The sequence below is a fragment of the Micropterus dolomieu genome, linkage group LG08, assembly GCF_021292245.1.
Source record: "Micropterus dolomieu isolate WLL.071019.BEF.003 ecotype Adirondacks linkage group LG08, ASM2129224v1, whole genome shotgun sequence".
Taxonomy (NCBI): Eukaryota; Metazoa; Chordata; class Actinopteri; order Centrarchiformes; family Centrarchidae; genus Micropterus; species Micropterus dolomieu.
In genome coordinates this window covers 25330844-25356047 of record NC_060157.1, presented here as the reverse complement: position 1 = coordinate 25356047, position 25204 = coordinate 25330844, and the positions used below count along the sequence as shown (strand labels likewise).

Genomic DNA, 25204 nt, shown 5'->3' with positions numbered 1-25204 from the left:
GGGGGGGGGGGGGGGGGGGGGGGGGGGGGGGTATTAAGGGGGGTCCCCCTGACTACAGCAACACATTATACTGCGTTATACTGAATAATGAAACAATCCACAGTGTTTAACATGTGTATTATAATACTTACAGCGGCCTTGCAAATTATTCTGCACTTCATTATGTTATAGATTTCGTTTTAAATTGATTAAATTTACTTTTGGGGCAATTCATTCTACATATTGTAACCCATAATGACATAGCAATAACATGTTTTTAGAATTAGTCAGACCGGCTTAGACCAGAGGATAATTAGACTCAATCCAGAATGTGGTTTACCCAAACAGACCCTAAGAGAGAACACCAGCACCTGCAGCAGCACGGTGAACTATTAATAAGCAAGCATCTATAGAAGTAAGTGAAAGTCCTATTTTCAACTCTTGCACTGCCAATAAAACACTCAACTGAACTATAGGCAAACTGACCCAATGTCAGTAAAATGGGTCCCTACCCGACCCACATTGTCACCATGACTGACAATCTTTTATCTTTCATCCCCACAATCATGAGGTAAACAGTAGAAATACACCGTTGACGTTACAAAGTCTACCAGGAATGTGCACTTACATGTATTCGATTGGCCACAGCAGCGGCTTACTGGAGGATGTAGCATTGCAATCCTACACTTTTTTGAGGAAAGATCCGTCAGTTTCTTGCACATCAGCCCTGTGTCTTTTCTTAACAGATGTGCGTGTATGTGAACACAGCCTCAACCCAAAGCCACTGCAGCATTGGATATGCTTCAGGTTCTTGTTGCGCTGAAAGATGAACCCCAGTCTGACGCTGTGTGCACTCTGGAGCAAAAGTTTTCTTCAAGGACCTCTCTGTATTTGGCTGCATTTACTTGTCTGGCAAGCAGAGAAGCACCAACATAGCCTGGTGCTAACACCACCATGCTTCACTGTAGGGACGGTATTAGCCAGTTGATGAGAACTGTCTAGAGGTCTCTGAGCTGCTTGTACTCGGACTTGCCTAAGACTTGACTTAAGTGGTATTTACTAAATTATACCCTCAAACCATAAGTATGTTGACATCATTATCATTATGATGCTGTACTTAGGCACAGCTGTGTTAAAGCACAGCCTCACAGCTGTAGATTCCTTCTTTATCCATACAGCTAAAACCATAATGTTCGTGTGCTTGTATATAAGACAGCAGGACATGTTACTCCCTTTCAAGACAAGCAGAAATTCCAACAGTGGATCACGGCTTTCGTGTCCATCACACTGGACTGGCATCAGCACGTATATTGATTTTATTAAGTAAATCAGCCAGATTTAGCCGATCCAGAATCAATTCTGTTTCTTAGTCACAGGTGACACAAGATCCTAATAACAACATTTTGGTAGCACTTTATTTTAACTCCCCAGTTTAGCACTTAAAAGGAGTAAATAAAATGCAATACATATGGTTTATAACACAATAATGTAGTTGTAAGAAGCCATAAGAACATATATCAAGTGTTTATTAATGTATTTATTACAACTATGATGTCTCCTGTATGCACCTGAACTCTTTATAATTTATATGAATATGAAATATCACAGATTTCTAAATGCTTCTTCTTCACTCTCCATCTGCTGACGAAAGCCATGAGACATAGCTGAAAGCTCTGGGAGAAATTTAGTAAGCGGGCCTTGAGTTAATAATCTTTTGTCAAACTATTATTTCTGAGGTCAAGAATGACCCTTTAAGCTCAACATGTCTTCATAAGTTTTGAACTCATTTATAAACAGTTTTACATGTGAATGATTTGTTCATTAAATATGATGCAGTTTGTTTTCAGCCACACATGTGGAGAAACTCATCCATGCTTTTGTCTCCTCCTGCCTCGACTATTGTAACTCCCTTTATACCTGTCTCAGTCAGAGATCAATTCATCGCCTACAATTAGTTCCAAGTGCTGCAGCTCGACCTTTAGCATCCTTGCACTGGGTGCCTGATTCTTTTAGGATTGATTTTAAAATTCTTCTAATCACTTTTAAGGCCAGACATGGGCTAGCACCTTTATATATCTCTGAGCTTTTATCCCCCTTTGAGCCGCAGACTGAGATACTGTGGTAGGGCAGTGCTAACAATTCCAAAGTCTAGGCTAAAAACCGACGGAGACAGGGCCTCTGTTGTCAGGGTCCCTTTACTCTCGAACAGTAGTAGATGTTTGACATTAATTTCTGTAAAGCAGTTTGTTACCTGTATACAAATGAAGCTATTATTTTTATTATTCATTAACTGGTAGTACACCAGTTGTTTGACTGTTTCATAGGAGAAGGTATAATTATTGATAATCTTATATCTTCTTACAACTACATTGTATTGTGTTATAAACCATTTATTAAGAGTTCATATACTGCTTGTAAATGATAATTAGAGATTGTTGAAATAAACATTTTACCCAGAAGGTGGAGAAAAATTGGAACAGGAGCATCCTTTGTGTCCAATTGATATTTAAGCAAGCCAGAGGCAGGAGGAAAGTAGAAAGCTGCATTCATGGTAATCATAAATGATTCACATACAGGTGTTCATTTCTCCTCCAACAGTCCAGCCATGGCCTCATAAAAGATACACTCTCAGCAACTAGCAGCCGCAGTTAAGTGAGCGAGCGGGGTTACAGTGAGTGAGCGTACCAGCCTTCTTCGACATCTTTCCCTAAACTATCCTCTGCACTGAAACTACCCGTTACTCCTGTCTTGTGTACACTGACAATGATGGACCGCTTAACATAAAACGTTGTTAAAGAAAAAAAAAAATTGTTAAAGGTCCAGTGTGTAATATTTAGAAGGATCTATTGACAGAAAAGTTATATAATATCCATAACTATGTTTTCAGTGGTGTATAAAGACTTTACATAATGATTTCTTATGTTTTTATTACCTTAAAATGAGCCATTTCTATCTACATACACAGCGGGTCCTCTTACATGGATGTCACCATGTTCCGCCGCCATGTTTCTACAGTAGCCTAAACGGACAAACTTCTCTACAGAGTGTGTTTCGTCACTCTGTTGAAAATGTATGAAGAAGAAGAACAACAACAAGTAACGTTAGTATTAGTAGTAGTCAAGTGGTTAATTAGAGGTAAGAAAAGACGATAAATTTGGAAAAATGGAGGCCCACAGGTATTATTTAGCACGAGGGCCTAATTTGATTAGTGCAAAATCATGTACACATTTAGTTAGTTTGCTGTTCATGAAAAGTGTTGTTTATACACTCTGATAATGCTAAAGATGCCAATAAAACCTACACACAGAACCTTTGAGTCTTCAATGATCCAGTAAAATCATCAAGACCTAAAAATATTATCAATAAACCAACATAAACCAAACTAGATAACCAATATTCTTGTGGATTAACTTTCTGTTGATTGACAAATCTATTGATTAATTGTTTCAGAACAGCTGAAGTGTTACTGGAAAACAAAAAGAAAATCAGTCATGTTTTGCAAAATACACTATATTGCCAAAAGCTTTGGTTCGTCTGCCATTAAATGCACATGAAAATTAATAACATTCCATTCTTAATCAATAGGGTTTAATATGGAGTTAGCTCAGCTATAACAGCGTCAACTCTTCTGGGAAGGCTGTCCACAAGGTTTAGGAGTGTGTTCATGAGAATTTTTTACCATTCTTCTAGAAGCACATTTGTGAGGTCAGGCACAGATGTTGGACGAGAACGCCTGGCTCACAGTCTCTGCTCTAATTGATCTAGATGGGTGCTATTTTGGGCTGAGGACAGGACTCTGCAGGCCAGTCAAGGTCTCCACATCAAACTGGCTCATCCATGTCTTTATAGACGTTGCTTTGTGCACTGGTGCACGGTCATGTTGGAACAGGAAGGGGCCATCTCCAAACTGTTTCCACCAAGTTGGGAGCATGAAATTGTCCAAAATGTCTTGGTGTGCATGAAGCATTAACAGTTCCTTTCTCTGGAACTAAGGGGCCAAGCCCAACCCCTGAAAACAACCCCACACCATAATCCCCCCTCAACCAAACATTACTCTTGGCACAATGCAGTCAGTCAAGTACCGTTCTCCTGGCAACCGCCAAACCCAGACTCGTCTGTCGGATTGCCAGACAGAGAAGCGTGATTCGTCACTCCAGAGAACACGTGTCCATTGCTCTAGTGTCCAGTGGCGGCGTGCTTTACACCACTGGATCTGATGCTTTGCATTGCACTTGATGATGTGAAGGCTTGGATAGCAGCTGTTTGGTAATGGAAACCCATTCCATGAGGAAATTTCACGAATGGACTTAATGCACATGGTACCACGCTTGAATTCACTGAGCTCCTGAGAGCGACCCATTCTTTCACAAATGTTTGTAGAAGCAGTCTGCATGTCGAGGTGCTTGATTGTATACACCTGTGGCCATGGAATTAATTGAAACACCTGAATTCAAAGATTCAGAGGGGTGTCCTAAAACATTTGGGAATGTAGCGTATGTGTGATTTAAAGGAATGCATGGACATTTCAGGAAACTTAATTTGCTTTTTTGCCAAGAGTTAATTGAGCACAAAGACTGTAAACAGGGGGAAACAACTAGCCTGGCTCTACCGATGTAGTCCTTTCCAAAACCCCATTAAAACCACAATTTGTAACTTTCACACAGATTAAACAAATGAGATATAACATATTAATAAGTGAGTTTTAGAGGTGTTGGTAGGTGGGTTTTTGTAATTCCAGTTACCGGCCACTGGCTGTATCTTAATATTAATTGTACAGACACAATGTTGGGCAAGTTACTCAGAAATTACTAGTTACTCATTACATGTTAAAAAAGTAATAATATTACTTTACTTATTACTGGGTGATAAAAGTAACTAGTTACGTAACCCGTTACTCGATATATTGTTTCTGAACGACAGAGGCTGAGATAAAAAAAATAAAGTCTTTCCTGACTTTTGAACTATTATTTTTTTGCACATGTATTTATAAGAGCAGTATTTAGTATTTTTACAAAACATAATATTTAACGCTGCTCTCTCCTGACTAGTCCTAGCATCAGTGCCTGTAGCCGCTAGAGTTTCTTTCTTTCAGTTTTACGTTTGCTGTGTGGACAGATACTTTATTAAATTAAATGTAGAATTGTTTGCAGTGGAAAGTTTTTTGCTGGTTTCACAGAGTTTACAATGGACGACGATGTTCTTTGCATCTTAAACTGTGATACAATAAAGGCAGTAGCTACTTACTACTACATAGCTCCAGTGCCATTCACGTCAAGGATGGTGCATTCAGTTACGCAGTAACGCAGCGTTAACTTGGATTAGTAACTCTAATATTAGTACTGTTTTGGAAATAGTAATCCGTTACAGTACTAGTTACTGGGAAAAGTAATAATGTTACACTAACACGTTACTGCCTAACACGACATGAGAATGGCATTACTCTTTCAACACGTCCTCATACCTATTGAACAAAACGGGTCTATTGTCAATTGTCCCAAAACGACATATAGCAAACGAGCTGAATGGTTTTTCCTGTAGGTTTGAAAAGCCCACAGTCACACCTCTCCCCCACTCCAACACCATCTTCAAACAGTCACCTTCCCCCTCTGACCTCTCACCTGCACTCAAGATCTGTGAAGAGGACTTGAGCCACCTCTTCCAAAGGCAGAAGATCAGGAAGGCTCCTGGACCTGACGGTGTCTCACCATCGTGCCTGAAAATCTGTGCGGACCAGCTGGCCCCCATCTTCACTCAGATCTTCAACAAATCACTGGAGCTGCGTGAAGTTCCCTCCTGCTTCAAACGCTCCACAGTCATCCCGGTCCCAAAAAAACCCCCCATCTCTGGATTAAATGACTACAGGCCCGTCGCCCTGACATCTGTAGTCATGAAGTCCTTTGAAAGACTGGTGTTGGCCCACCTGAAGGACATTACAGGCCCCCTGCTGGACCCCCTTCAGTTTGCCTGCAGGGCTAACAGGTCAGTGGATGATGCTGTCAACTTGGGTCTGCATCACATCCTGCAATACCTCGATTCTCCAGGGACAAATGCAAGGATCCTGTTTGTGGACTTCAGCCCGGCGTTCAACACCATCATCCTGAACATCCTCAGCACCAAACTCACCCAGCTCACTGTGCCAGCCTCCACCTGTCAGTGGATCACAGACTTCCTGACTGACAGGAGTCAGCAGGTGAGGCTGGGAAACATCACATCCAGCACCCGGATTATCAGCACTGGCGCCCCCAAGGGGTGTGTGCTCTCCCCACTGCTCTTCTCCCTCTACACCAACGACTGCACCACAGGGGACCCATCTGTCAAACTCCTGAAGTTTGCTGACGACACAACGGTCATCGGTCTCATCCGGGACGGTGATGAGTCGGCCTACAGACGGGAGGTGGATCAGCTGGCTCTCTGGTGTGGTCAGAACAACATGGAGCTTAACACGCTCAAAACTGTGGAGATGATCGTGGACTTCAGGAGGAGCCCCCCCACTCTGCCCCCCATCACCATACTCAACAGACCAGTGTCTGCTGTGGAATCCTTCAGGTTTCTGGGTTCCACTATATCCCAGGACCTGAAGTGGGAGCCCAACACTGACACCATCAACAAGAAGGCCCAGCAGAGGATGTACTTCCTACACCAGCTCAGGAAGCTCAACCTGCCTAAGGAGCTGCTGATCTACTTCTACACAGCCATCATCCAGTCTGTTCTCTGCACCTCCATCACTGTCTGGATTGGATCTGCCACCAAAAAGGACAGGAACAGACTACAACGGACAGTCAGGACTGCAGAAAAAATCATCGGTGCCAACCTGCCCTCCATTCAGGACTTATAAATTTCCAGAGTCAGGAAACGGGCAGGAAACATCACTGCAGATCCATCTCACCCCAGACACAACCTGTTCCAGCTCCTCCCCTCTGGTAGGCGCTACAGAGCACTGTACGCCAAAACCAACAGACACAAAAGCAGTTTCTTCCCACAAGCCATCACTCTGATGAACAGCTTATTTCTGACTCACAGTGTCAGGAACAATTCCTGTGCAATAACCCAGTAACTCTGTCTCTAATCAGCCACCTGTTTACTGGTTACCACTTATTATTTATTTATTCACCATTCGCTATTTCAGTGCTTTTCATACTATGTCATATTGTATATACTGTATACCAATACACCTACCTCAGGTCACACCTACACATACCTGGCAATAAAGCTGATTCTGATTCTGATTCTGATATAAGACCGTTTTCCTAAATGGCATTTACGAGCATTGGCAAGTACCAGCGACGTATGTTATGCCCGAAGTCACATGATATTTAACACATGGTAAACATTATGAAACGGTAGTAGTTTTGTTAGGTTTAGGCAACAAAATTACTCATGTTATGGTTATGTCATAAAAAGATTGGGGTTTAAATTAAATACTTTACTTAAGTCACATGAAGTAAGTCATCTACAAAACATTATTTAACTTAAAACATATCATGTTTGACTGTCTTTCACATGGGACTCGAACCACAGTCTCCTGAGTGAAAGTCCTGAGTTGACTTGACTTCCATCCACCCCACCACCTCCATACATGGACTTTGTCACTTTTTATACTACGTCACCTGACTTCTTCTGCCACTAGAGGTCACGGCCTAACAAAAAACGTAAATATGTGTCTTAAGTTGCTGCATAATCGTCCTATACGTCCATTTTTCTGGTGAGGACGGACTGCAATCTTTTCATCTAACTCTGAACGAAAAAAACGAATAAGTGCTTCTGCCAAAATGTCAAACTATTCTTCTAAAATTGCTGAAAAAATGAACACATGCAGATTCAAAAACAAGTAGGCAAGACGTTTTTCTTCACTTAGGACCTCTGTTGCTCCTTGCCTGCATCTCCTCCTTCTCCTCCTCCTTTCAAACCATTACTGAGACACAAACAGGCCATTATGCCAGACAGGCAGACATGATTCCTCTGTACTTCTCTCCCCCCCCCTCTCTCTCTCTCTCTCATACACACAGAGCACACAGCCCTGCTGCTTCCTCTCCCTATGAATGAAAGAGGAAGTGCAGAGGAGACTGAAGTGTAAAGAGTCCTCTGTCTCCGCCATCTCTCTCAGACAGGAGTGACACCACAGCCGACAACAACAACAACAACAACGACAGTGACAAGCGGTGCTGCCGAATTATTCATGAGGGCTGAAGAACGCAACCGCAAAGGAGCTCAGTGTCTACAAAACTCACTCACTCAGCAGCCTGTGTGTTTTCAAAGCTGTCCCGTTCATGAGTTACAACCCCAAACTTACACCCTCCAAGAAGAGATTTCCCTCTCAATGGCGCCCACCTGGTCTGAGAAAGGAAGACGCCAAACTAAAGATTCAAGTATCAAAGTGCCATTCTCTAACTTGGTTGAAAAGTTTGCAGTTTGTCACAAGTGGAGCTCTGTTGCAAAACAAGACAACTTTGTGTGACACCTGAGCTCATACAAAGTGGCTGTTAAAACACTATGTGCTGGTGGGAGATACGTTCCACATCCATAATGAGGGGATAAACAAACTTTGTTTGTTGTCAAGTTACTTTTGACTTTGGGAAAGTTCAGAAACAATACTTTTTCCCAGAAAGAGCATTTCATAAAGAGAAGACTCTGCTCCTACAAAAACAACTATAATCTCTCATCTTTGAAAGGCAACTGAGAATCCCACTGTTGTAAAACTGCATTTAAATTACTTGTTATTGCTCTCATTATGCTTGAGTGGTTTATTTGTTTGTTGAAGAAAGGTTTCTATGTTTTTCTGATTGGGCCTTAAAAAGCTACAGACCTCAGTACAGTCAACCATATTTATGTTGAATGAGGACGATGGATTTAGTCCCCCATGTCTTATATTGGTTAGGAAGAGATCTCTTGATGGTCAGCATATTCAGGAGGAACAATCACGGCAACCAAAACCTTTTCCAAGAGTATTTGGGTAATAGACTTGGAAAAAATATGAACCTTTTCCTTTAAGTCAGTTCTGAGCTCAAACTGATTTTGTTCCGCTGGATGGAAGCACCGGGGTTTGGGGGCTGGATATCTCAGAGTCAAGGCCCTGCCAGGGTGCACCGTGCTGGGGGCATGACTCCCCGAAAGCTCCCTGGAGGCCCCACAGGGTTGTATCTGATGAATGTGGGTCACAGGGAGCTCCCTCTATGTATGTGGTGTGTGTGTGTGTTTGAGACAGTCCACACTCAGACAGCCTTTGGGGTAATAATGAGGAATGGACCTATTTCTCAAAGCAGGCAGCGGAGCATAAAGAAGACACATACAAACACATGAAATGTGAACACCAGACCACACATGCACATGAAACAGGCAGTCACACAAACACACACACACACACACGAGCACATGTGTATAGTGTACAAAGACACATTCATACAAAAAAGACAAAAACAGATTCTGAATTCTCAAATATCGAAATGATTTACACTTGGGGAAAGAAAGCAGTTTCACTTCACAGATCATGCAGCAAACATAAAAACCCAGAGCAGATCTACGGTGCATATTGTGTAACACTAACAGTGCCCTGCTGAGCTGCTTGCAGCGCACTTCCACCGTGTTTGCTGTTACTACCATCCTGCCTCGCGGATCCCCGTGACTGAGCCATGAATACTGCATGGCTTTCCTGAAAGCACAGGGCCCTGTGGAACTAGCAGGCAAAGTGTATGGGTTCCTCTGCAGGTCACTGTGCCACAGTGTCTACGCTCTATATTTACTCTACATGAACCTGACTAAGATTGTGTGTGTGTGTGTGTGTGTGTGTGTGTGTGTGTGTGTGTGTGTGTGTGTGTGTGTGTGTGGGTGGGTGGGTGGATGGATGGGTGGATGGATGGGTGGGCTGGGATGAGAGAGAGGTGAAAGAGCATTTATGTTTGTATGCAGGAAGGTGATGTTTGTGTGAATGAGACTGTGTGTATACATATTTATGTGTTCACATGGGAATCTGTGTGTTTATGTGTGTAGGCACACATGCATAGAGAGTGTTCGTGTGCACATAAAGGTGAATGTGTATCTCTGCATGCATGCACTTAAAGGTGTATTTATTGTGTGTTTTATGAACCTAGGAATTGAAGTGTGTGTTTGTGTGTTGGAGGTGAAACAATACTCTTTTCCTGGTAATGTCACATGTTTGCCTGCATGGACCAATGCTCAGACTGCATAGAGAATGTATTCAGTGTACCAGAAGAATCATGATGTCTCACACTGGGCAGGGGTGGGGGAAGGGTGTGTGTGTGTGTGTGTGTGTGTGTGTGCATACATGTGAGTGAGACAAAGATGACCAAACACTAGCTACAGACAATATGTGCGCCACATTTCCCATTTCCATGTTGTTAAGGGGGGCTGCAGCTCTTTCAGTGATAATAGCAGGGAATGCAGACAATGGCGAAGGTGATTCAATAAACAACCCAGATGCTTCATTCTGAAACAGAAAAAACACACACACACACACACACACAATATAGGTGCACAATGAAAACCTCCTTTGCAGAACTTGACATATGGCGCACACAATTTCCCTCTCAATTTCAGATCCAACTCCCACAGACGTCCCCACACGCCGGCAAATTGCCACATCTCCCCCTCCTCCCTGCCTCCCTCTCTCCCTCCTCCTGCTCCTTTTTCCTCATCTGCCCATCTCTTCATCCCTCCCTCCCAATTCACTCCTCTTTCTGAAAGTCATCTGCTCACTAAGCAGTAAGCAACATTGTGGGCCGCTCGCAGAAATGAGAGTATACAAATGATTTGTGGCACAGGCGTCCCACCGGCGCCAGCCTAGATGGCTGTGAGGAGGAGGAGGGGGCCCATGGTGGGGGGATAATGTCACTTTCACCTTGTGTTTCTCTAGCAGGCCCATGATGATCATTTTTCCCCATTTTCATCGCAAATTTGTTTCGGGTAAAGGCTAGCGAGGAAAGAGAGAGAGCAAGAGAGCAAGAGGGAGAGATGGTGGGTGAAAGCAAGTCCCCTATGCTTTGCTGAGCGGAAGGGGGGGGTAAGAGAGAAAGGGGAGGAGGGTCTTTATAAGGGGAGATGGAGCAAAGAGGAGAGAGGTGGGGGCGCATCTGCACAGTGACCTTTTTCTGATCCAATCTCACTGATGAATCCTAATGAAGGATTTAATAAAATCACAGTTTACAATCTGTCCCTGCATCAAAGCGTGCAATCCAATTCAAAACACAGGCCCATCTACATTTCCAATATTGTTGCAAACCCATCAACCTCACCAAGCCCGTTCCTGAAAAATAAGTGAGCACATGTTTGTGTGTGTGTATGAAAGAGAGAGCAACGGAGAGAGAGAAATTGGCCAAGCTGGAGAGTGAGCGGCTGGCACATTTGTTCCAGCTGTAGCCTAATGTCACAACTCGTCATATTCATTTGGCCTTCTAATGAGGCTAAAGTCAACAAGGTGCAGCATACATGAGTGGAATTGCTGCTGCGACTCACCGCTAAATGAGCAGAGAGAAGTAGAGTAAAAGATACAAAGGACACTGATACTGAGAGAGAGAATAACATGGGAAATCATTTCAAACTTGATAATGTACGGGTCTGCCATGAGTTCACACACGCACTCTTCATACGCATTGTAAGATTGCACTGACATTTCCCAGATATCAAAAGGGCACACCTGTTACACTGTCTGTAAGCTCTGGGTCTGCAGAGTAAACAAGACAGATGAATGCAACCATGTGAATGTCTGTAAAATAATGCAGTGAAGTGAAGATGAGAGGGCCAACTGATGTAAAGCAAAGCACTGGAAAAACTGTAGACACCAAACCTGTACAACTCAGTAAATATTTTGCAACAGTGACATCTGCTGGTGAGAAGTTATAATAACAATACTCCATCATATCCTTCAGCAGTGTCCACACTAAAGAACCAAACTAACAATTCTACCAAACCAGAAAACATAGTCATAATGTAGCTGATTTCCCTATAAAATGTGGTCAGATAGCAAAAAATAATTTAAAGGGGCACTTTTCTTGTCCCAATGAGTTTCATGCAGCCCGTCAGGATATCTTGGCATCGATTTTGACCATCCTTATCTTATCCAGTCCAATAATCTGGCTTGTCCTGCAAACTAGGGGTGACAAGATGCAGCCGTGATGTACAGTGGCACTATAGTACCACACTACATCACAGCTATCACAAGTTCCAGTGACGTATACTTTTCAACCCATAGAGGCCAGTGCAGCTGTGTTTTTCCTCCTTTCAAAATCTAGAGTGGAGTTGCTCTTTTATCTTTGTCTCTTGGGAGCACAAATTAAATCAATCAAATACCTTTATTGTCACTCAACTATATACACAAATGCAGCAGTTGGTGAAATTCTTCGGTGCAGATCCAGCAACATAGCAGTAGGACAGTTATACAAAAACTTGTATAAATCCATTTAATCAGTGTAATAAGTAGAAAATGTTGCGTTGGCCTTGATAGTCAGTTGCCAATGTGTATAAATCGGTCAACACTAGGGATAGTCCCCTAATTTATGGGAGTGTAAAACTAATTTACTGCAGTATGTCTTTAAAAGAGAAAATCCAATGGTCATAAGTCAAGTAGGCTTACAAAATAAATGTAGAAGTAAAGGTAAAACTATTTACAGCAAAGCAGGGCCTAAAACAAGAACAGATAGGAAAGCTGACACTTTTCAATAGTTTTATAGTTCTATTATAGTCACAAATTTGGCTAGCTCAATCTAGTCAGACAGAAAATAGGTCCATCACCAAAGACAAAATACCCATGCATGATGATTATACAAAGTACATTCTCGACCAGCTCTATAGGAAAAGTGAAACCAATGAAAAGTGTAAACATTATATCTATATCTATCTATCTAATAATGTTGTGCCAGGCTGGACTGCCCTTCCTGTAGCAGAAATCCTGGGCAGTCCATGTTGAAGAAGAATGTGGCTTGAAATCCTACATGTTATCAGAGGCTACATATCACTAATGTCAGCTGTAATCTACGTTTCAGCGAAGTCTTTCATTAGCCAGTCTTACATGGAAAACTAAGCCTGCACCAGACCCTTTACCCAGGCAGAGATGGGACTATCGAGATTACAGAGCACAGAACAGATTTGGTTTGGTTGAAGTGGAACTCACAAAACCACCCTGCTGCCCCAACAAGAGCCTCGCTGCTACATCTGCACAGTGTTAATGAATAACATAACTCCATCTGCACTGTAGCCACAAAAATGGGATCCAAGCCACACTGCCAATACCACGCTATAGATCAGTGTTATCTCTGAGGAATAGGTGCATTGATTAGATATGAGATCTAAAGTCTGACTGCTGTGTGCATCTGAACAGCTGCAATTTCTCTCTGATTAGACTTCAGATTGCAATTACTTTTGGTATCGACAACACATGTTAATGAGATTGTTTGTGCCAGAATTCCAATCTACATGAACTGCACTGTGAGCATGTAGGGTTTAATACGGATGTTTAGGTGTGGTGTATGCGCTGAATATTTGCTAATTCTGTGTGTGTGTGTTGTGTGTGTGTCTCCAGAAGGCCTGAGTTGATCAGAGTGTGGAGCGACAGCTGTGCCACAAATCAGAGCCCATTTACTGGTGACAGAGTCATTAAAGCCTGCTCATCTCATAAAACACAATGCACATGGTCAAATACCATTCACTCCATTCACGCTCATAACTCAGTCTAGTGGGCAGCCACACACAGTCACACACGCTAACACACACAGAGGCGCATGCACACACACACTCACAGATGCAAATACAAACACACAATCGCTCGCAAAGCTAAACCGAGTGTGTCAATTGGAATGACTATAGGGGTCGGTTATATGTTCTATGTGTGTGTGTGTGTGTGTGTGTGTGTGTGTGTGTGTGTGTGTGTGTGTGTGTGTGTGTGCTGTTTGTGAATCCATAATAAGCAGGGTGATAACGACCCAGAGGTAAAGATGGATACTTGCTAAAAGCACAGCAGCAGTAAACACTGTCACACTTTGTCTAACAGTTGTTTTATGATAAGTGCACGCCACAAAAAACACATACTACATCCTCTCTTCTTCTTCTCTCTGTCAGTATAGCACAAATATACAAAATATACAAAATACATGCAGAATCATGCAAATCTACTGCATGGATAAGTATATTTACATAAACTCTTGGACACTTCTTCACATCCAGCCAAACAACCTCTCACCTCTGTTTAATGGTGACAACAACATAGTGTTGTACTGATGTTGAAAAATATAATACAATGTATAATTGAAAAAGCAAATACAGAATCCATATCTACTCAATGCAATGTAAAATATATGTATACCATTACTGAATGCTGAATTAATATGGTAGCTTTTACAAAGGCAACATCAAAGCACAACAAATATGTTTTCTTGTGTTTTTCTATCACTAACACGGAGGACTGACTACCAAGTGATGTTGAAGGAGAGCAAGGGTCAGCCCCCCCCACAGATTTATGCACCTCATTAGAAAGTGCTATCTGAGGATTAATGTGCCATAGGCAGGCACTGGGGTGTAAAATGCCACTAACCTCAATCTGATCTGGGGTCAGCAGCTTGACACCCAGAAGGTCATCAGCCACGTGTGCAACACCTGGGTTGAGTCAGTGCAGCAGTACAGTACGAAGAGATTTTTGTGTCAAGAGTTGTGACCAATGCGTGTTTCATGATCCACAAATAAAAACAAAATGTAAAAATGTGTTTGACTATCTGGGAATACATTTAAGTATGCACAAATGTGTTTTCCTATCCACAAAGAAAAAACAGCTATTTTATAAATAAACACAACCCAACTTAAATCAATGTACGTATTCTACATAATTATTTCCCAACTCAAGGATCTAATGACATTTGCTTTTGTATGCTTCCAGAGGACATGTGTGGATTGGGTCACGTGTGTGTGTAGTTTTGAAACACTTTTCACTTCCTCCTATCCACAAATGCATGTTGTGTTAAGGTGCTTTACAATTAGGACATCTGGCCGCTCATTCATGTGGAATTTCCACATGGGAAAGTATGTTGTCTTGAAAACATACAGTAGCTCATCAGCATCTAGCATCTGGTTGTATTTGTTTGCGGATAGTAAAATGCATCTGTGAACACCATTTTATTTACAAATCGTAATCCACGTTTGTATAGGCATCTAAAACAGTGGCAAAATTACTTCATTTCAAAGGAATTGCTGTATTAGATTCACTCACAGGGCAAGGTATTGTGACATCATTGTAGTGTGTTAGCCAGACCATCAACTTTTATTTAACCCTCCTCTGTCTGAAAACAAACTGCTCCACAAATGAAGCGTGGTTTGAAGACAAGTATAGTTTATTTTTTCCCCTCAACTAAATCTTTATTGAATGAAATGATGTAAAATCCTGAGAACAATCCTGCCAGGGAGGAGTAAACAGCCCAGTGCGGAGAAAATAGAAAGAAACTTGGGGAGCTTATGTGACGGACTTGCACTAGACTGTTCCCAGTGGCAACAGTGTTAACAGTTCACCAACTAGCTGAGTGAGTAGTCACTATGTCAGCAAGTTTCCAGGGCCAAATATTTTGTGAAGACAGTGCCACCTTGTGACTGGGCCTTTAATCATGTTTTTATTTGAAACATGAATTTGGCACTACTACTGACTTTAATTTGTGTCCACACTATGATTCTAGTCACTAACCATAGTGAGGCTACAGTATGTGAGCTCATATACATACAGACACTGACTTCATTGGATTAAAAATCTTGAATGCATCAACAGTGAATTACCGCTGCACTCTCAGAAAATTGGTCTTTTTCTGGTCAAAAAGTAGATTAACAGGCAGTGTGTTTATGCCAGCTGGCGCATTTAGTTTGGTGTCTGTCTTACCTTTCTCAGAGAATTCACATTCCTTCATGGCCTGGTCACAGTCAGAGTGTGTGAGCGCAGCTATTGACGACCCGTTGACCTTGAGATGAAGAATATACATCACCATGTGCCTGAAGAGGAAACTCAAAACAATCAGGGTTTCTTTTATTTTTTAACCGTTGTTTTCTTGACAAATTAAATTATATTTCACTATAAAGTTGTGTCATTATACACATGATCCCTTTATTTTCTTTTATCCACAGCATCAAAACAATGTTCTCATGTGACTAAGTTGAACAAAACTTTAATGCAAGAATTGTAATCATGTACATGGCTTAAAAATAACTAGCAGCAACACTTTACTTCAAGTGCCTCTATTTCTCATTTATGAGAAGCATATAAACATTGAATAAATAGTTTATAACACACAATAATGTAGCTGCAAGGCAATATAAGTGTTTTATTAATGCATTTGTCAACAACTATAAATCCTCCTGCGGGCAGCCATAAGTTGAGGCTCCCGTATGAACAAATAATGAGTGATAAAATAGTAAAATACAGTTATAATAAGGCTAAATGAGCCTTCATTGGAGACGTTGCTGTTGTTGACAAATAGTTTGAATAGCTTCCTATGATGTATTTATTACTATTAAAAGGGGGATTTAAAGTAAAGTGAGTCATAAGTGATATGAAGAAAAAACTTACCTCCTCTGACAAAAGCTTCGAATAAACTCCCACTTAAATGTAGACTCTGACTTTAAAACGTCTCAAAAACACTTTTAGCTATAATTCCCCCAAACGTTCTCTAAACTTTGAAAGTAACTGTAGACCTTCACATCAGCCACAATGAAAAAAAAGAAAAAAGTTCCTCTTTTTTAAAAGAATGTTGTCGGAGTGGTTTTGTTGCCACTTAAGCATTAAGGAAGAGAAATAGTCACAAAGCTATCCTTTCAGGGTTGAGAGGAAGCGCAAAACAAGGGGGTCACACAAACCAAAAAATAGCTGGGGGCTTGAACTCCACAGAGCATGTGCTATGACAGAGCACATTACATGTTTATTTTTGAAAAACCAATTATCTTCAGTGTGCAGGAACAGGCACATAGTTGCAATGATCTGTTTTGGGTTTAAAGTTAAAAATAACACATATATTTGTAGCAGAGACTTGAAATGTGTCGCATCTAAAAGAAATGAAATAAGTAGCCAAGTTGGCCTGGCAGGAAAAAGTTAAAAAGTAGTAGCAGAGTGTCGTTTAGCAAAATTGTGCCCCAGGCGACTCCGGTAGTCCCACACACAGTTCCCCATTGTCCTGCCTTGCCTATTAGTGTATCTCCTCTCAGCTTACTCCTTTCACACCACTTTTTCCTCACCAAAAGCACCACAGTGGCAAAAAGTCACAAGACCCGCTTGAGGCAAGGATCAAAATGTCTCAAATCAAAGTCGTTTCATATGGATAATCCTGGAAAATGTGTGAATGGAGCTATTCTCCACCCATAATGACATAAGATTCACAACACACATTTGTCCCCAGCCTGTAAAAAAAAACACTACAATAGTAGAGCAAGTAACCCAAATATAAACTCACCTGGATTTTGTCAGTTGAAGTTCGTTGGACGTTGGAGGAGGGTGGACAGGTGGGGTGGTGCTGCAGTGATTTCCCTAAACAAGCAGACACAGGAGAGCACCTGCAATTCAAATACAGGCCGGCATGTAAAATAAAATTCAGCCATGTCTCCAAAACCTTAATTTGCCTGTATTTGAATAGAGCAAAGCGCTCTGTGCAAGTCCCTGAGGTCACTGAATCAAATAAACAATAAAATGAATTGACTTAAATCATCAACAAATGTCAAGTCAGGTGCTTTAATTTCACTGACTGTGTGTCATTTAGGCAAAAAATTGCCTTCTGTGCTGCCAGCTACCTGCTGTTAATGTGTAATAAGCAGCATAAATAGAGAACAAACATTTACAGTAAATAGGAGGTGGTTCAGCTGGTTTCATTTTGAGCAAGGCTCTCTCACTGTAGCAGAAAATGCCTGCCCCCATGTGGACAGAGAATCAAGATGCAGCATCTGGGGAAAAAAGAGAAGTGTTACTTAGCGTCGAATAAGATTCAGAGTCACAGCGCAGAGGAAGTATTTTGATTTGTGTGTTTGTTGTTTGTATAGAATACCTAGAACAGAAGTACATGGCCAGGCAGTATTGCACCAGGTTACTATTTCAGATTCTTTAATTTCCCTCTTTTTACTTAACGCCACTGATCAGTGTACATCCGGATTTCGACAGTTAATGCAAGACACGATTCTCCCCACCACCTTGATAGGGAAGTGGGTTTTTTTCTTTTTCACTTGTAAGGTCAGAGATCAGTAGATGTTACAATGAAATATATTACCACCTCAACAAATCCATGTATGTGTCCATATATAAAATGTCAGAAAAGAAGGCCCAAACTTTACAGAGAAGAAACCTTAAACTGTTTTTAATAGAAGTATTTGCTATTGTTCTTGAAAAATTACTATAATTAAATAGACGAATTAGTCGACTAATCATTTCAGCTCTGAAATACAGAATGTCATTAAGAATGATAAATGTCTAATCAGGTCAGGTCACAGACTTTGGTGTAACACCTGTCTCTGGTCCACGGTCCCTAACTCATGTCCCTGTCCCTCTCCAACAGAGACAAACTTTCCCCTGCCAGCACGAAGTTTCAAACGCACCCCTCATGTCTTCTGTTTATCAGCGAGCATCTCTGACCGTCACTCCGCGTCTCCCCCTATTGGCCACTTCCGCTGCACCTGTTCGACCTACGCGCCAATCACACGCGTCGCTCGGTGCGCTCCAAGATGGCGGCTTCCAGCGCTCCGTATCGGACATCATCGCATTTGAAAGCTAAATAACACCGTCTCCCTGTCGTTTAACCGGAGGCAGAGCAGAAGAAGCCGAGGGAGCGATAGTGAAACGGTTTCCCCATGGTCTGTTGGTGCGAGGAGCCGGTGTTGCTCTGAAGGGGGGGGTCGTGTTATCCGACTATGGCAACCGAGAACAGGATCAATTTTTGGAGGAGAAACGCAAAGGTTCCCGGAAGGTGGGTTTGTGTTATTATGTTTTTCTAAACGAAGCAGGGCTACGGTCAGATTCAGACGTACTCTGTTAAATATTGTTGTCCTCCGCGGCCAGTACAGAAACATATCAGCCTGTTGTAGTAGTTTCTTATATACAGTCTATTTTTTGTAGCTTACAACTCTGTAGCTCGCTTGTTTTTAACGCCACTGTAATCTTTCGTTGACCATATTGTAGTGTGGGGTTTAACGACTTTCAGCTCTTCCCGTATTGTTTGACTGTGGTATCTTTACATTAGCCACCAGCCGAGAGAGAGAGAGAGAGAGAGAGAGAGAGAGAGAGAAAGAGAGACCTCCATCTCTTTCTTCTCTGCGGTTTCCAGGGTAGAGGTGTCAGCTGTCCGTGCATCGCCCACCATATGCTGTCTGTGCACAGGGTGGTGACACTCATCATCACAGGCTTGATACTGAGAGAGATGACAGGCAAAAAGACTGCACTGTCCTGATGAACATCACTGCAGGGCTCTTGGATCTCCTTATTTTGTGTTCCTCTCAGTGGGTCTGCTTGAAATACATCCTCTTTTTGTGGCATGACCAACAGCAGTCACATAGTCTGTCTTTGTTTTACAGGGCGAACACAGAGTAGAGGCTGTATGATTGGTTAGAAATAGTAGACTATTATGTTCCTGGAGTAGGAGGAATCATGTGGAGCATCACTTTTGAGTCACTGTGTCAGTAAGCATTCATTTCTCTGAAAAATAAATACACAGTGAAATTCTTAAGGCCAATTAACAAGACTTATGGCTAAATCTGAAGGTACCTGTATTTCCAAAAGACTATTCTAAACATCTGGATAAAAAATATCTATTCCTCTCTGCACAATAGAAATATTTTTAACCTGCTTCTCACATAGCAACTCTTATTTCCTAACCCAGGTAGCCAGAATGTACACACACAGAAAAAGAGTTATTTTATAAAATATTGCATCAATACATTCATAACATATACATGTTTTTATTTTGTTTCACATTAATATAAAAACTAAAAACACGTCAACATGTCTTTCTTCCAGCTGCCATCTTTGTTTGGATTAGGCTTTGGTAACTTGGTAAACAGTTTAAAAGTCACTGTTATTCTGCAACAAACAGAATATTTCTTTCCCCCAGGTGGTTAGAGGAGTCTTTAAAGATTAAACACGTGTTGTTAAACCATCCTGTTGGTTTTTCAAACATTGCTGGGTAATTATATTTCTGAGAAACGTACGCTTAACTACTAAGGCTCGGCTAGTCCCAGCATGTAGAGCTTGCTCAAAGGGCATCATGGTAATGAGTTACAACAGGCTCCTCTATGGAGGTAGGAGGCGTGTCTTAATTATGCAATCAAAAAATACAACTTTGTCAAGTTGTGTTTACAAATGCAAAAGTTTAGTTTGGTTTTCTTCACGGAGACTCTGAGCAGGTGTCCTACTCTGGCGAGAGAGAGAGAGAGAGAGAGAGAGAGAGAGAGAGAGGGTAGGTGGAGCAGAGAGGGGGGGTCCAAAGTGAAACCTGAGAAGAGAGGATCTCTAAGGAGAGGGCGTTGCTGTCTTTGTCACACACACTGATCTTTCTCAAACTGTGGTGGGTGGAAGGCTGGAAACACAAACATGTGTTTGAACAGGAAAGCAAGCAGTTAGTCTTGCTGCCTGTCCTTGAGCTGCTCCTGATAAAACAAGTCGGAGGCTGGTAAACAAGAGATACGGGCACCGTCAGATAATCAGCCGGCCCAGTTCTCACCCACCAGTTTTACTGTCAGTTTATTCATGCAAATGATAGAAATTAGGTTGATGGCTTTTGGTCTCATGCATGAGAAGCCACAGTTTGACAAAATCAACATACTGGGAGTGATATTTAATGCTTTGTGATATTCAAACAACTCTCAGCTGTTTTGAATAAAGTAGCTTAGTGACATTTCTGCCAAACTGACGGACAATATTCTGGACAAACTAACATTATAAATTTCCTTAATTCCCAATCTGTAAATCCTTATCAAAGAAAGAGCTCAGGCAACATTCAGTCTCCCAGCAACACTGATCAAAAGCTGCACTCTAGTGACAAATAGTCTTAAAAGTGAATGTGTTAATTGTAAATTATTTGTTTATAAGACTGTAACTAATATCTGATTTCAGTTCCCACACTGTGTAACTACAATTATAACAGAAGTTTGACCGTGCTTTTCTATAAAGGAATGGAGTGTTGTTGGCACAGATCCCATCCTGCGACTCTTGACTGTATCTGCTTTGGGTCGCCGCAGAGTTGGAAAGAAGCTCAGCATTAAGAATCTCACATCCGCTGAACATAATGCCCACCACAGGGTGGTGAAGAACACAGGGGCTGTGCAAGCTGTCCCCTAGTTCTGTTCAACACACACTAAAAACAGCACAATCTAAATAAGACAGGGCTCGGGGTTATTTAAAAGGAGGGAGGGACTGAGCTGTCATCTGTCATAGGGAGCCGCGATGTGAGGCGGCTCTGTGCTTCACAAAATGCTCCCTACTGAGCTTCAAATCTTTCAGACCATTGGCACATCATTGAGACAGATCCCAAACGAAAAAAACACATTTCCAGGGATCTTTAAACCAAGGATCTTCTGTTAACAGCTGATATGTCCTCCCCTCGTCAATTCTCAGACTCCATCACCTCTCCCAGCAGGAAACTGCAGATGTGCACCCAGTGTGCCTTCAATGAAAAAAATGCTTTTAGCCATCCTCGCACGGGCCCAAAAATGTGTATCACATGTCGTTTCTTGTCTGTATATAAAGTCTGCTTTTTGTTCACACATTTGCCTGACAAAGACCTCGTGGGTCGAAACGTTGCATCGGTATACTTCTTTTGGGGGAGGGTATTCAAATTCGAGTGTGCGGACAACTTCTTCTTTTGCTTTGTATGCTGTTTTTGTCGTGCGCCTGTACCCATCTGGGGTTGGATGTGCGCGCTGTTCACCTTCTTTGCTTGTTATACTACTGGGCCAAGTGTTAATAGCAGCCATACATTCAACCCAGTGCAACGGCCAATGTGTCATATGCTCCGACTCCGGCGCTTTCTCTTCTGTGATGTCTCGTTGATCATTGTGTGACAAAGAAACTGATTTTAATGGTATTGAGTGACTTACTGCGACTACGAGACAGGGGTATGTGTACAAAGTGCAACAAGGACATGATGTGTGTCTGCCAACTTTCCTCTGAATAATAATTAATAAGTAGATTTGCTGACTATTAACACTAGCTCGGTCAAAGACTGCGTGTGTTTTTCTGCTGAGGTGACAGCATTTCACGTGTCGTCTTCTACAGTGTACAACCAGTTTATGGAGCACAGCATCCACCTCTCGACCCACGATTGCGACGCACGTAAGTGCTAAACCCAACTGGACTGCATGGTGCCGTGTTACCCACATGGATGCATTTTGTTTGCATCACTCCCATTTCAACCTTGTTTTGCAGCGCATTGTTCCATGCTTTGAGTACGTGAAAATTTGTGGATTGCATGCGGCAGTATTGTGACCCAATGTTGACATTTACGTTGTTCAACCTTTTTGAGAGACTTTCAGTATTTTATTGTTTTTTTAATTTTTGTTGTTTTTGGTGACTTCATCTCTTAAAGTTCAGTGTATATTAACAACAGTGTTGCCATGATGGAGAGCATTAAATTCTTTCTGTCTCTTGTTCCGTCTGTTTGGTCTGTCTGTCTGCAGGTATCCCAAAGACACAAAACCCAAATTCAACAATCTCAAGTCTAAAAAGGCCTCTAGCTTCCATGAGTTCGCCCGCAGCACTAACGATGCTTGGGATATCGATGATGAGGAGGATCAGGATTTCCTCGGGCCCCCTGCCCAAACTTCATCCCTGCCATCGGGTCTGCACTCTACGTCCACGCAGAACCAGGTTTCTACAAGACATCGTTTTTTTTATCACTGAGCACTTAGTCTAAAAATAAAAATATATTAAGAGATATTCTGATGTGTTTCCACTCAGGAGCAGCAGAATCCGGCCACTGACACTGGGGTGTCACACACACTCGCACCTGCCAGGACAGAAGCTCAAAGCCTCCAGGATGTGCAGGAGGAGGAGTGCGAGCAGGTCAACGGCAAGGTTGTCAAGTCTAGTAGTGACGCCCACCTCAACACGTCCTCAGGTATGTGGGTAACATGCTGCAGCAGGTCATTCTGCATTAAGAACTACTGAGCAGCTTATCAGGTGATTCACAGTGAAGCTAATTACAGACTTTGGAGGGGGGGTGGGGGCTAACACTGTGAAGGGTAGTGGCACTAATGTGTTTTCAAACTACCAGGGAGTTTATTAGTATGAACACAGTAGTAATGTGCACTAATACTGTATCTCGTCACAGTTAAGGTCTTTAAGTTGTCTTGTGAAAAAAGAGTAATCAAAGCTTTACCTCCCACATGAATCAGAATTGTATAATACTGCATGCCCTGAGCCCCCAGTCTAAGATGTTTGTGTCTTGGGAAATTCCCATCTGCAACTGTATGAAATGATTTGATCGTGAGGCAGGTTTGTTGCTGTAAAAACATCACAATTATCTCCAGATATATAAGATTAAAAAAATGTTGGTACTACTACAACATTTCAATATGCTTTGTAATGCCAAAATATAAATGTAAGCAGGTTTCACTGGTCCTCAGTTACATTGCCCCAAACCCTTATGACTCTGTTTGTTGCTTTAGATCCTCAAGCAGGGTTTGTGGCCATTCATTAGTCCAGCTGACTTTCTTTACATAGTCATGGTTTTACTGGTCACCTGCACCTCTCAGAAGTCACCTGGCTTCTAAGGGCCCTGAGGCTATCACACCACCGTGATGTGCTGTTTTATTATTAGGGGTCCAAGCCCAAGGGGGCTAGGGGCCACGCTGCAGAACATTCTGTAAGTGAAATTCAGACTACTGCAGGAACCTCAGACACAAAAAATGAAACATGTCAAACAGCAGGTGGTGCTATAATTGAGGTAAACACATTTTTGCCTGTTTGTCCGTGAGTACGCGAAGGACCCTAGCGGAATATTTTAATCCCCTAGCGGACCCACGTGTACTCGCAAACACGGAAAGTATAATCCTTGCATAACTCATAATGCAAGGATTAATAGTATGTCACACATTCAAATGTTATATCCAAGCATTCCCTGAATTGAGTTGCATTTCATGATATAGGCCACGGCCATTTCCGCCTATTTTTTTTTCTTTACAAAATCACCAAAAGCTACTTTCTCCTAGGCGGAGAGTTTGATCTGCACGAAACTTTGCATGTAGAATCTATAGACGCTCCTGACCAAAAGTTATGTAAAGAATTTTGATACTCCAAAAAATGCGCAAGTTATAAAGGAACAACTTCAGGAAGATATGCCATATCTCCCTATAGCCCTGTCCGATTAACATGAAACTTGGGCCATTACCTTCTCTGTTACAGAGGATATGTGAAAGATTTTGTTCCAAACGGCCACTAGGTGGCGCTTTTGTCGCAAAATCATGAAATATGTAAAATATACTTCTTCAATCTCCTAGACGGATCGACCGATGTGCACAGATCTTTGCAAATAGAATTAATCTACCCTCATGATCCAAAAAGGTTTGCAATAACCAACCAACCATTAACATGAAACTTGGGCCAGTACCTTCCCATGCCCCTCTGAGGCTCTGTGACTAATTTTATGCCATTCGGCTTCTAGGTGTTGCTGTTGTTACAAAACCACCAAATGTGCTGATATTATTTTATCAACCTACTGTTTTTGAACAAAATATTTTCCAATCTCTCCAGTGCTGATATCAACTTATGACCGGGGAGCTTGGACCCCTGTGATACCTTTTTTTTTTTTTTATATGGTTGTCCTATTTTGCAAGGCAAGAGGAACGACATAATAAATGAATACTTAAAGAACATTAAAAATGTTGGAGGTGGTCTGTCTCTAATGAGCTATGTCCCAAATTAATACTTGTTGGTGACAATAGATAAACTCCTTGTCATCTCAGAATAACCAAACAAAATGATACACATACACATTAACATTCAATTATATATATTGAATAAATCCGACTGGATCTCTTAAGTACAATCAGAATAATTTTAAGACAAGGTCAAACCAAAATAAAAGTCATCCCTCCGCCTATTTATACCCATCACATAATTATGATACTGATGAATAGGTTTTACAGTTTACAATCCACTTCATTCCAATTCTTGTCTGGTACTTTGGCATATAAATGGAAAGCCCCATTATCTGTAAGATAACAAGTATTAACTATAGAAGTAAAGGTGGCAACAACATGGGAAATCCAGGATTAGGAGATG

At 41.8% G+C, this 25204-nt stretch overlaps 2 protein-coding genes across 2 annotated transcripts in view; one reads left to right on the top strand and one right to left on the bottom strand.

Moving 5' to 3' along the window:
* Nucleotides 1-16668, bottom strand: part of myt1b (myelin transcription factor 1b) — a 101940-nt gene extending 85272 nt beyond the window's left edge. The window contains exons 1-2 of the mRNA XM_046057222.1: nucleotides 16523-16668; nucleotides 15839-15948 (exon numbers count right to left, since the gene is read on the bottom strand). Of these exons, the coding sequence (XP_045913178.1) occupies nucleotides 15839-15944 (106 nt within the window). The 5' untranslated portion in view covers nucleotides 15945-15948; nucleotides 16523-16668. The remainder of the gene's footprint in view (nucleotides 1-15838; nucleotides 15949-16522) is intronic.
* A 1978-nt stretch (nucleotides 16669-18646) lies between these two features.
* tbc1d22b (TBC1 domain family, member 22B) overlaps nucleotides 18647-25204 on the top strand; it is a 14658-nt gene continuing 8100 nt past the window's right edge. The window contains exons 1-3 of the mRNA XM_046056609.1: nucleotides 18647-18896; nucleotides 22600-22789; nucleotides 22880-23039. Coding sequence (XP_045912565.1) covers nucleotides 18841-18896; nucleotides 22600-22789; nucleotides 22880-23039 — 406 coding nt within the window. The 5' untranslated portion in view covers nucleotides 18647-18840. The remainder of the gene's footprint in view (nucleotides 18897-22599; nucleotides 22790-22879; nucleotides 23040-25204) is intronic.